This window comes from Acipenser ruthenus, chromosome 17 (genome assembly GCF_902713425.1).
Source record: "Acipenser ruthenus chromosome 17, fAciRut3.2 maternal haplotype, whole genome shotgun sequence".
NCBI lineage: Eukaryota > Metazoa > Chordata > Actinopteri > Acipenseriformes > Acipenseridae > Acipenser > Acipenser ruthenus.
In genome coordinates, this window is record NC_081205.1 from 7,780,643 (window position 1) to 7,793,615 (window position 12,973).

Below are 12,973 nucleotides of genomic sequence, written 5' to 3' on the forward strand. Positions count from 1 at the left end.
TATTTGGCAAAAGTTTCAAAGTTTGTTAAATAATTTTGCTTGATTTCTTTTAGTGTGAATGCTTCATATTTTACCATTGAGTGTTTCATACTGTAGTTATGATTGAACTACAAAGCAAGTGCTGTAAATGGCCAGCCAAAATAACCTCCAGTCATACTCAGCATGTTCAATTTCGATAGTCCGTTCAGACAAGACTCGCTGTGCTGGGCTTTAATGCTTAAATCTATTATAATGGGAAGATTACCCATACCGAAAATGTAGTAAACAGCCATTCAGCTCAATAGAAACAGCTGGTAGTTACTGATGACAGACAGAATTCAAATCTAATCAGCAGATCCCCTAAGCGTAGAACACTGTATGTCTCCTGTTTTATTTCAGTTATAATACATTTTAAGGAGGTGTAGAAATATGATTTTGTTTGTATTTTTAAGTACCTAATAATACAGTGTGTGTGTGTGTGTGTGTGTGTGTGTGGATAAGGGTGTCTGCTAAGAAATAAATAATATTATATATATATATATATATATATATATATATATATATATATATATATATATATATAGTAGTTCAAAGAGCCAGCTTTATAATATATTTTTTATATATTATATTGTTTATTTATTTTTTGTATAATTTTAAACTGCTGTGTACCAAAAGGTGCAAAATCAAAAAGAAAAAGGTAATGTAGGTCCACAAAAGTGTGAATAATTGATAAAAGAAATCTATTATATCAGGATGTTTCGGACTATAGGTCCTTCTTCAGCTGAATGAGAAAAGCAGTGCGTAAACAAGCTGTTGTTAAAACAAGTTGTCTTTCAAAAGAAAAGTTCAAGAGGAACGTTCATTCCAAGAGGTTCTAATTTGAAAATGAATTTGCGTTCTTTTTGTTTCCTGGCTGTATTTGACCCACAGCAGTGATTTATATCAGAAATTGTGATGTCTTATACAGTGTGGCCATTTGTGTTAAAATGTCTGGCAACAGGAAATACAGAGGTGTTAATTCTTATACTTTTTAGATGAACCACGAAGCGATCAGCTAAACGTCGTTTTGTTTCTCCGATGTACAGTTTGTTACACTTCACACAACCAAGTAAAAGTCTCACTAATAATGAATGAAAATTTTGCCCTTGCCTTGATTACTGTGTGTATATATTCTTTATTAATGCTTTATATAAAAAAATGTTCATACATTTTGGACTGTATTGCTGGAATGATCATGTGTTACTTGAAAGTTATTCCTAATAATGCTCTTTGAAATAATTTTAAGCTGACTGCTTGAAGGAGGAGAGGAGATTGTAAGACTTACAATACAGAGGGTTATTTCCTTAAGTAGGGCCATCTGGTAGCTGTTAGCATGAGTGATACATGCAAAGATTATCAACGTGAAGGAACAGAAAAGCTCTGACAGGAAATGTCAATTTCAATTTACTAGCGAGGGTACAAAGATTACTGCTTGAAAACACTGACTGACATGTTTTGATTTCCTCTCGGTGGATGGCGGTATTGAGCTAATGAAAGGATGTGGACGACAGTATTGGACTTAGAAATATCATAATACCTCATCACAGCAGCAGGGGTCAGCAGTGTCCTAGCATCGTCAATGAAACCACTTGGAGCAATTTCAAAAATAGCTATTTAATACCGTGCATGCTGTACAGTACCTCTAAGGCTGCCTCAGACTCCTCTAAAGCTGCTTGGAGCTCATCCTTCTCCATCTCCATTCTTTTCTTGGACTTTTGAAGCTCATGGACACTTCTGCCACCTTCTCCCAGCTGATCTGTAAGGTCAGCGATTTCCTCTGAAATTATAAAAATGACAATTGTTTTTTATTATTTATTATAATTTTTTGCTCCAGTTTAAGTATGCACCATAAAAATACATCAAATTAAAACATGAATGGTGTTGCTTTTTCCTAGTTGTATAACATTCATAACTACTATACACTAAATATAGCTGAATTTAAAAATACTAGAAACTCCAATAAAAAAAAGACATTGAAATGTTTGTCATTGAATTTTGGTCTCTACTAGTAATTTGGTTTTATAACATTAACAGTATTTATTTCCTTTCAGGTACAGGTTGCATTTTTTCCTGTTGTAGTATTTGACATGTTTTCACTGGATACAGATTTTTTTAGTTAGTTCTCTAAACATCTACCCTTAATTTTATCTGTCCATATCAACTTCACTTAAGTGAACAGCGCATTGTCTGCCATATGTACAGTAGCACACATATCAGAAACATACATCAAACACCATGATAGGCTGCAGTTGCATGAACAGTGTATATGTATGTACTGTACGTATATACAACCCTCATATTAAAATCATGCTTTATAATGCACATAATGATGTCATAAAGAGCTACAAATGAGTTAATATAAGATTATATAAGACAGAATTGTTAAATTAAAATACTACTAATAATGATGTTTTTAAAGATTATTTAACCATGGTTCTCACAAACACACTGGGATAATGATGTGTTAAGACCTTTGAAATAAAGGCTTTAGACCTGAGATGTTGAACCAGCCCCCTGTCCTTATCAAAGCCCACCGGACTGACTCCACTGCTCACCTTGCTGTGCTTTGTTTTCCCTCTTTAAAGTCTCCATTTGCTCAATGGCTTCTTCGTACGCAGTTTTCAGTTTGAAGAGGTCGGTGGCATGTTGGTGGCTCTCCTTCTGGCACCCTTCCATCTCAGCCATGATCTCCTCGCATTTCTGACGCCAGTCTGACAGCTGTTTCTCCATCACATGCTGCTTCTTGTCCAGAGCTCCTGCCGTAGCATTGGCCTGAAGAGGAAGAACAGCAAGGCAAGTCAGTATTAAAGAGAATGCACCTCTAGGTTAGGCCCTTGGGTTTTAGTGGGCACTTGTGAAAATGATATGTTATTGTTTTTCAATACATTTTTTTAATCTTGCATCAAAATTATGTCCATCTCATGCTAATTTCTGTCAAAGAAAGTCTATTTTAATGACTTAAACAGTGGCGGATCCTAATCACCGACATGATTTCACATGTGCTTTACTGTATAATTAGTATTTTTTAGTATTCTTAGTGAAGCAATCCATTATACAACTATTAATTTGATTCATTTGTAATCAGTGTATGATCCAAGACTAAAATAAACTCTGTTAAGATATATTCACGGTCATGTACAAAACCGAAAAAGTGAATACAGGTTTAAGTATGTGAACTAGTTACAAAAAAGGTCTACAGACCTAAACTTAAATCCATTTTCTGTTCCAAATTAATTAAACAGCAGCTTCTACAAGTTCGTTAGGCATTTTATATGATACACAACAGTACCTTTCCAATAAACGATTACAATTTGTATATTACACCCTTAAGGTACTATAATTTTTAATCAAACTTCATATTAAAAATTGTTGAATACCAATCAATATGAAGGGCTCCTCAAAAGTCTGTGGCATATGCAACATCTGTGCTCCAAACAAATTACCTTCTTTAACAATAATTTATATGAGAGATTTAATCAGATAATACACTATTGCACAGTGAATGCTATTAATGTCAGATCCCCAGAGATACTCAAGTATTTTATTTATCAAGCCTCCTAGTCACAATGCAAATCTGAACATATAATCTGCATGCAAATGTTTTAAATCTATTTTTCCCTTTCTTATCTGCTCCAGTTTGTTAAACTTTAATTAACCACTGAGATGTCTTGTAAATTCATAAACCCATTGCCCAAATTCAAACATTGGGATATTCCTCTGGGAATAGATTACCATCAAATGCTATTTATCATCCAACAACAATTATGGAAAAAATACATTATTTACAGAATGACTGGGGGTGGTTATTGTACTGCCCATTTTTCCTCACTCAGACCCTTTACTTACAAAATATCTTGCTATCCCGGAATAGATAATCTTCTCTTCAGAAATATCCAAGACATCTCACAAGTAGAATGGTGTCCCAAAATGTTCTCCATTTTCTTGGAAAGCAGTACAACTGAGGATGGGGAGTTTGTTGCCAGATAACCTCACTTCATAAAAATATCTTTGTATCCTTGAATATATAATGGTCTCATATTTAAAAATATGCTGAGGATTTTAAGTTCAGTGGTACCCCAAATATGATTCATTTACTAGCAATGCTGAATGACTGGGTGGAGCATTTGTTCGCTATTTTATCCAAAAGACAATTTTCCTGAGTGGTGACTGGAAAGACTGGTACAGTATTTAATGTAGTGTTGTCCGCGACAGTCCTTAGCCATGGTAAATTAAGAGAAAATGTCATACCCAGTTATTCTGCATTGGTATAGATCAGATTTACAATACCACAGCACTTGTGGCACGGACATATTCAAATCATTAAAATTTTTTGCATATTTTTAAAGAGGAGATGATTATCTATTCAGGGATACCAGGGTATTTGCTAAGTAAGGGTCTGAGTGAGAAAAAATGGGCAACTGAATTCCCACCCCTAGTCTTGCTGTAAATCATTGTGAAGTGTTGAATTGTAACAGGGGAGCCAGGAACCATAGTTTAGAGATGATGCTGTATGTGTTTTGACTTTCATCCTAACCTTTTCCAGATCAATGCAGAGATCCTCAACTTCTCCCTGCAGTCGCTGCTTGGTTTTCTCCAGGCTAGAGCACTTTGACTGGGAGGCCTCCACAGCTTCCTCTGCCACCTGCAGACGTGATGAGAGCTTTTTCCTGGAAAAGACACAAGTTCAGTATTTCTACTTCCATGACTTCAAATCTGAAATACAAACTAATTACTAGATAAAATCAACTTGGAATTGATGATAGCTGCTTGGCTATTGGCTTGTGGTGGTTTCTCCTATGCCAATGTTTAGTTGTGTTAAGGGGCGATGAAAAAAAGGTCCACAAAATACATTCTGACAGAAAACGTAATAAAGCCTTGAAGACACCTGGTCATAGGACTGGAGTAAAGTGGGCTATTGCCTGGGTTGTTATAGTTTTAAATACACTGGACCCTATTTTCCACAGTTTTTGTATGAATATAATATTTTCTGTAATTGCTCCTGCTTCAAATTTTCATTTTGCTCATAAATTACATACATTTTCATATGGGATGTGCTTAAAACTGGGATATTTGACTTAAATTATTGGGCATTTTTTAACACAATATAATAAGGTGAAGTGGAAACTCCAGCCCTGTTGTGACTTACTTGGCCTCCTCAAGCTCATCGGTGCGCTGAATGGCGTCAGCCTCGTAACGGTTCCTCCAGTGGGTCACCTCGCTGTTGAGTTTGGAGACCAGTCTCTGGAGCTCCAGTTTGCTCTCCTGCTCTTCCTCTAGCTGCTCCCTCAACTGTTCACATTCGTGGTTAAGACTGGAAAGGCTGTTTCCCAGTGTACTCTTTGACTAAAACAACAGCATCACTGTTTAAGTTTCATGTTATTCACATACACAAAAAAAACATGTTCCATTTTCTTCTATAACTTTAAACACTTGAAAAATAGGGTCATCTTTTCAATTTGTTTAATCCAGTCCTGAATTGACTCCTGTTTTTTGAAAGAAGAAAAATACCTATTACAAAACTAGAGCCAAACGCTTACAGTTAGTAATTAATATAATTCAAGGCCTCTTAAGCACTCTCAAGTTGTATGTTTTTCTTTTTTGTAACATTAACATGGAGTTCATTAAAGACCAGGGTAACCAAAATATGACCTTAAGTCCATTTTCTATTAATATTCCTTAGCCCATGTTTTTTTTTTATTTTATTAAAAGCAAGAGGGCTGGACAGGATCTACTTTTAACAAGATACTAAGACATTAAAAAAAAAAAGAAGACACTGGATTCGGCCCAGTTACCTCAAAGAAGTATTCAAGAAGCTTGCATGAAAACTGTCCTTTCTACATTTGCTGTATGGTGCTGCTGTCTGTGGACACCATAACTCACCTGTGTCTCCACTGCTGATGACATCATCAGAAATGGCCACATTAATTGAACAAGAAGATATGGTCAATAATCGACTGTTCCAATTTGTAAAATGCTACAGGACAGACATCCAGTACAGTTTATGAGCAGTAGGGCTATTTTTGTACCTTATTCTCTTCTTCCAGTTGCTTCTTCAGGTCTTCGCTCTGTGCTATCAGCAGGGCCTTTGTCCTATTGGTATGACTGGCTCTATTTTCCACTTTCTCCAGTTGACTGCCAAGTTCATTATTTTCAGCTTAAAGGAAGAAGGTATTTTATTTAACATCTGCTTAATACCCATTAGAACATAACTGTGGGCTAACAACAGGGCTGCTCTATTTACTGAGATCTGTGAAACTAGCCACATGCATACTGCATATACAAGCTATACATGTCAGACATTTCTTTTCTAATTAATACCTGTGAGCCTTGTTTTGGCGAGGTTCAGTTCATTGAGCCCCTTTTGCAGTTCTTCATTCCTAGAATTTGATTCTGCAAGTAAATCTTCCAGTTTCCGCATTTGGATATCACCAGAGACCTGTTAAAAAAAAGTATATATTTAACAATCTACAAAGACAAGAAACTATACAGGGGAACTGAACACAATCATTATTAGGCCTATGTGCAAAGGCACCCCTATGTAAAACACCATGTGGTTTTAGATACTAAATCAACCATGAATAAATGGACTGTTACTAGGTAAATACTTTCATTGATAATACATGTTTTGGGGGTTTTTTGTTTTGTTTTTTTTACCATTTAATCAATTTAATAAAGAAAATGATCTAAGATCACCAATGACAATTTATTAAAAGGCACGGTCCCACATTCATGTTACATTTATACACTGAAATAGTGTATAAACAGTGTCCTCCTCTTTTAAATGTACAGTACTTGCCACTGCATCACTGTGAACCAAATAATGCAGGCTCCTACTGCTACTCTCAGAAGTAAATATACATTATATCACTGGAAACAAAACAGTAATTAAAAAAAAGAGAATAATCTCTTTCTTTCCTTACCAATTACACTGGAAGCACTGAAATATGTCAAAGCACACCCTTCCTTTTCTTACCCTAAAAACACTAGCCCTTTTAAAAGAATACCTTGGCTTTCTGCATGTTGTCTACGGTGGCTGACAGATCATCTATTTCCAGTTTCATGTTCTGCTTGTCCTTCTCCAGTTTAATGCGCACTCTCTGCAGGCTCTCGTACTGCTCAGTCATATCCACCACCACCTCGGTGTGCTTCTTGCGCAGAGCTGACGCCATGGTCTCCGACTGCAGGGCAGCTTCCTCCAGCTCACGGCGAAGTCTCAGCAGCTCCGATTCACGCTTCTTATTCATCTCAATCTGGAGCCACACAACAGAAACACTTACGTTTCCTGATTTGACCAACAGATTTATTTCGAGCATCTCTATATTTTGTGCTGGATACTTTCACAATTTTATAAGAAATAATTCTTGATTCAATGGAGACAGACAGGTCTGGGCACAAACCAGCGATCCCGCACACCACAAGCAAGCGTCTTAACCACTGTGCAAAAAAGCCAGTCTCATCTGCATCTGTGGGTATAGAGCTTTTACCTCATTTCATCAACAGGGGTCAGAATCTGTAACGGAATGCATCACACAACACTGCCTGTTACATTTAGAATCAAACACTTCTTACCATTTACATATTGAAAGAAAATATTAATGGGTTTGTAACAGGGCGAGGAGCCCTGTACAGTGTTGATTTGTTTATTTTATTTTAGAACAGGATTTCCCCCTCCGGCCCCGTGTTATTTTGTATTTTATTATTATCGTTATGATTTATTTATATGACGGCGAGCGCCGTATGTTTTGTTAATGTTTTGTATTTTGACGGCGTGGCCGATTTGTTTGTTTTGTTTGGTAATTGATAAACTCGTGCAGAAGGTGGCCAGCTCCCGAATTAGTTAAGTGATTAATTTTGTTGCTAATCGGGAGATGGTCACCTGAATATAAAAAGCCTGCAGCACTCTCAGTTCAAGGTGGGTGTTGTAGGAGCGGAGAGAGCGAGAGCGATCGTGTGAAAACAAAACTAAATTAAATTATAACATACAGTGACAGCGACTGCCCAGCCTGACCTGTATGGTTTATTTATTATTTATTGTTGATTTTGTGTTCGAGAGTTGTTTTTGTTTACTCTTTTATTTTGCTCTGTGAGCGCCAGTGTTTTTGTTTAAATATTTTATTTATTTTTGCTGAATAAAAACGGCACAGCTGATTCTTTCTTTTGAACTGCAGTATTGGTGTCACTTTGTTTTCGTGCCTACTTCTGCCGTGACGTCACCACTCAGCCACCCTGTCACAGGGTGGTTTAAGGTAGTGTTTCTAAAGTGAAACCAGGAACGTGCCTACAGGTACTTGTGTGTGTAATTTACACACTGGAGTAAAAAAAATGCCCTTTGTGTCATTTTGTCTCTAATAGTTTCCCCATTGCAGTGAAACAGACAATTTAATCGTTTCTTTCTCAAAACAATGTTCTTATTTTCTGTGGCAAAATGAGTATGGAAACGTGTGTGACTGAATGACACGCCATGCAATGTTCCCAAGGATCTTTCTATATCAAGGGTGTTGAGAAAAGGGTGTTGAGATCTTATTCTAGCTATTAAATACAGCAGTGTTAAATGACAGATAAAAGAGTTCATACCTGGGAAGCTGTGGCTCCGCCGGCCTCTTCCAGCCTGTCAGTGAGGTCATCCAGCTCTCTTGTCAGGTCAGAGCGCTGCTTCTCTACCTGTTAGTGACAAACAATACAGCATTTACCACAAGATTATGATATGAACAGTCTCTCTCATCATATAACTCAACTAGTCTTTATGCTTACGAGTAACTAAACTACTGTATTTTTAAAAAAAAACATAAATAAACTGCAGAGCTAAGTTATACTTTCCCTTCAAACTTTTTTTCATGATCTGTTCTGAAATTGGCTGAAAACGTATCTTGAATGGCTTTTCGCTTGATTACTTGAATGTATGCATTCAAGTAATCAAACGATGAATGGTTGAAAACGGACAAAACTGCTTTATTTGAATCACCCTGTTAAAGCTGAAACAAAACAAGCTTCACACTGAGCTAAGAACCCTGCCTTTCACTGGAGGTAAAACAGTGATGGATTATGTCCAACAGCATAGTTTATTTTCTAAAATTCATTTTAAATGTAACAAAATTAATTACCTAAAAGAATATAAACAAGAGAATGTCATTTTTTAAAATTGTATTTCAAATGGCACAACAACTTATCAGACAAAATGTCGCCGTACCATTTACAGGAGAAATTGGTCTGTCAGCACTTATAAGAAAGCTTCCATCAATTCTAGGGTTTAACAAGTCAACACCACTCTCAACCAGATAAAGACAGCGTGGGTCTGGGGTCATAGCAGGTGAATTTCTACATTTGCACACTTTACCAGTATACTTGCGTCTTTGTTTGTAGATACAAACTATCAAATCAAGATTCAGCATCTTGAATTGCTTATAAAGTGTTTGTTTCTAACAAAATAATTTCATAAATATAAATAGTCATTCACTTCCATTCGCATTATTGGTCTGAAATGTGCAGTTTTGAAAGAAATGTGTGTATTTTCATCTAAAACATGATATCTGGTGCAAGGTAGAGAAACCTCTGTTTGCATCCTTCAGATACTGTGAAGGTGAACCTAGGAAGTGAAGCAGTAACAGAGTTCTCAGAGTAAGGTATGCAAACTGAGAACTTTCTTTATCCTGGTGTAGTTCAGTACTAGATATCATGGTTGTAAATGAAAATACTACATTTGTTTCTTTCAAAATTGCACATTTGAGAACGAGTGATGGAATTATTTTGTTTGCTACAACCACTTTAAATTGGATGTTAAATACATAACCCAGCTGGTGACACTGGATTAGCCTCCTAGCTAAACAGATATGTTTATAATGTGTTCCTATCAGCAATTTTCATAATTAAAACCCTAATTGGGTTATAGCTCTGTGTATATTTTATCAATTTTTTAAAGATTTCCTAACAAACACAAGTCGACTTTTATATTAGTTGTAATGCAGCAGAATTTTATATTTCGTAAGCACTTTTTTAAATTCTTAAAGCTGTTTTAAATAAAGGATGATAATTAATATGACGGGATACACCATCCATTTAGACACATACAGGTGTACATGATCCTATTCTGTATATACAATCAATTCCGCGTATTAGTTTATACCACTGCTGGCATATAGTAACTCAAATAAACATTTTAGGTACCAACTAAGATAAAGAAAAAAAAAATTATCTGAGGAATGTGAATCCAAAGTAAATGACCTTTGAAACAGTAAGTCTAAAGGAGATAGAAGAAACTGGTACAATAAACAAATAGGTGTTGACAGCTGAAAGTGCTCTGTGCTGCTTCTAGCTGAAAAGCAAACTCTAGTGCTGACCCATGGGAATTCATCAGCTTCACTGTCTGGGCACTATCAGCTGTTCTCAGTGTATTGCTTTCAGGCTATCCCCAGTAATATGTAGCTTTCAATTACCACTGTGGTACCATTTCACCAATGGCTCCAACGCAGTTGCCCTCATCTCATCCCTGCAAATGTTGCTATTGAAGAGCATTTGGTAACCAGCTATTAGAAACAGGTGGTAGTTAATTACAGTATGTGTGTCAGCGATCTGACCAATATCAACAGTGTGTATATATAAAAATATAAGTGTGGCATACAGACATTCTGACTGGCAGATGGGGATATCCCCAGATTCTGACAGTTTCTATAACATGTGATAAGGAATGTCCTTACCAGGTTTAGAAATACTATAAAACAAATTTAATGACAAACATTTTGACTGGAAGTCTTTTTCAATGGATACATGGTTTTCTTAGATTATATGTAAAAATAATTAGCAAGACATAGAGACAGGCAGACTCTTATATATATCCACCAGCATCTGATTATCAGTATAACTTGTACTAAAGAATGTTCTTATTTAAGATAGTCCATAGATATATGTAAAACATGTGCGTGTATGTACCTGTATATACATCCACTATGTCCCCGTTGCCTGAGAAATGCCCTTCCTGCAAGGGATCATAAAACCTTGACAATTTGTTTTACAAACCAATAGCCTTATTTCTAAATGGGTTCACATCAGGTACAGTAATTGTTTAAATTCAGTCAGTGTGACACAAATGGTAGAAAGTCTATATCATTAGCTATATGAAGGGCTCAAAGTATACTCGGTATTATTTGGTGCTGCAAAAACAGTTCAGCAAGCTCAAGTCAAAGCAAGAAGACACCCTGAAAGGAGTGTTGACCAAATGAAAGTAAATAAATTAAACAGGTTATTTTTTTAGAGCCACTTAAGAGATCAATACGTCTTTCTGCACATTTCTAAATATTTTGGAGCCTGTCAATGAGGTAGTCTCCTTTTCTTTTCAGATGATATCTTATTTGTCTTTGCAGACTATTCAAGGCACAAAGCTACTGGCTCTACTCTGTACTTCTATGAGAATTCTTTCCCCCATAACATAAAGGACTTTCTTTGTTTTACAGCTCCAGGTGAGGATGAATCAAAGACATCTTGTTGGAGAGGCACATACATTAAAAGATAAAAATCTACATGTCTCTGCTCGACCCTGACAAGCTTTCCCTGTAATTTCAACAGAACACGGACAACTGCTATACATCTACATACCTTGCCTCCAGGATAGGATTCATTCTAATTCAGGGGAGTCAATTGACACTAAAAAGTGTAAACTTCCTTCCTGGTGAATTACACCGTGTAACAAATTTTTTTTTTTTTTGGTTCCTGGGTAGTAAGTGTTATTTCCTAATTGCTTATGCCTCAAAAGTATAGAAAATGGCTATTATTCCCCACAAACTTTGCTTTTGTGACCAGGACAGTGATATTTTGAAATTTACCTATTTTCCAGAACATTCCAGATAGATTCAGTGCTGAGTAAACTTGGAGTAACTTCTAGAACTTTCTAGAACTTTCCAGTAATATAAATAGTAGTATAAATACAGGGGCCTTAAGCCCACCAGTTCAGTTTAGTTCCAGCTGCCTAAGTGGATACATATCTGCATTTTTCTGAGATGGCATCAAGGTCATAGGAGACTTCAAAATGGTGGCATTCCTGATGGGTCTCCAAGGCGGTTTTACCAAGTTTCCCTGCTATCTTTGCCTTTGGGACAGCAGGGACACCAAGGCGCACTACCACAGGCGGGACTGGCCACAGCGGACCGAGTTCTCTGTGGTGAGGAACAACATCAAGTGGGAGCCACTGGTGTACCCCCGGAAGGTGCTGATGCCACCACTGCACATCAAATTGGGCCTTATGAAACAATTTGTCAGAGCTCTAGATAAGGAGTCGGCAGCCTTCAAGTACCTTCAAGACTTCTTCCCTAAGCTGTCTGAGGCAAAGGTCAAAGCCGGTGTCTTCGTCGGACCACAGATAAAGAAGATCCTGGAGTGCAATGAATTCCCCAAGAAGCTCACTAGTAAGGAGAAAGCGGCTTGGAACAGCTTTGTCGTAGTGGTTCGGGGCTTCCTGGGCAATCACAAGGCCGAAAACTATGTGGAGCTGGTTGAGACTCTGGTGAAGAACTACGGCACAATGGGCTGTAGGATGTCCCTCAAAGTCCATATCCTTGATGCTCATCTTGATAAATTCAAGGAGAACATGGGAGCGTACTTGGAGGAGCAAGGCGAGCGCTTCCACCGGGATATACTGGACTTTGAACGCCGCTACCAAGGACAGTATAACGAGAACATGATGGGAGACTACATTTGGGGGCTGATTTGTGAAAGTGATTTACAGTATAATCGTAAATCTCGAAAAACTACTCACTTCTAAATCTTTTGTAGTCATTTTTGTATTACTTTAGTATAAATACATGTTAATTTGGATTCATATGTTGTTTTTTTCTGACTTTATGTGAACGAAAAGACACAAATTCGCCCGTTTTCTCATTGGAAATAGGTAAATTTCAAAATATCACTGTCCTGGTCACAAAAGCAAAGTTTGTGGGGAATAATAGCCATTTTCTATACTTTTGAGGCA

At 36.9% G+C, this 12,973-nt stretch overlaps 1 protein-coding gene and 1 long non-coding RNA gene across 4 annotated transcripts in view; one reads left to right on the forward strand and one right to left on the reverse strand.

Annotated features, from left to right (window-relative positions):
* Nucleotides 1-12,973, reverse strand: part of LOC117422994 (putative uncharacterized protein MYH16) — a 79,428-nt gene that overhangs the window by 11,823 nt on the left and 54,632 nt on the right. For all 3 annotated transcript variants that reach the window (XM_034038289.3, XM_034038292.3, XM_034038290.3), the window contains 8 exons: nt 8,593-8,679; nt 7,023-7,268; nt 6,337-6,454; nt 6,045-6,172; nt 5,165-5,361; nt 4,553-4,685; nt 2,574-2,790; nt 1,659-1,795 (listed from right to left, as the gene is read on the reverse strand). In XM_034038289.3, the coding sequence (XP_033894180.3) occupies nt 1,659-1,795; nt 2,574-2,790; nt 4,553-4,685; nt 5,165-5,361; nt 6,045-6,172; nt 6,337-6,454; nt 7,023-7,268; nt 8,593-8,679 (1,263 nt within the window). The remainder of the gene's footprint in view (nt 1-1,658; nt 1,796-2,573; nt 2,791-4,552; nt 4,686-5,164; nt 5,362-6,044; nt 6,173-6,336; nt 6,455-7,022; nt 7,269-8,592; nt 8,680-12,973) is intronic.
* On the forward strand, nt 1,647-11,733 carry LOC131697928 (uncharacterized). The gene is made up of 4 exons (XR_009307559.1): nt 1,647-1,781; nt 2,604-2,815; nt 4,562-4,700; nt 11,463-11,733. It is a non-coding gene; the product is annotated as an uncharacterized LOC131697928 (long non-coding RNA).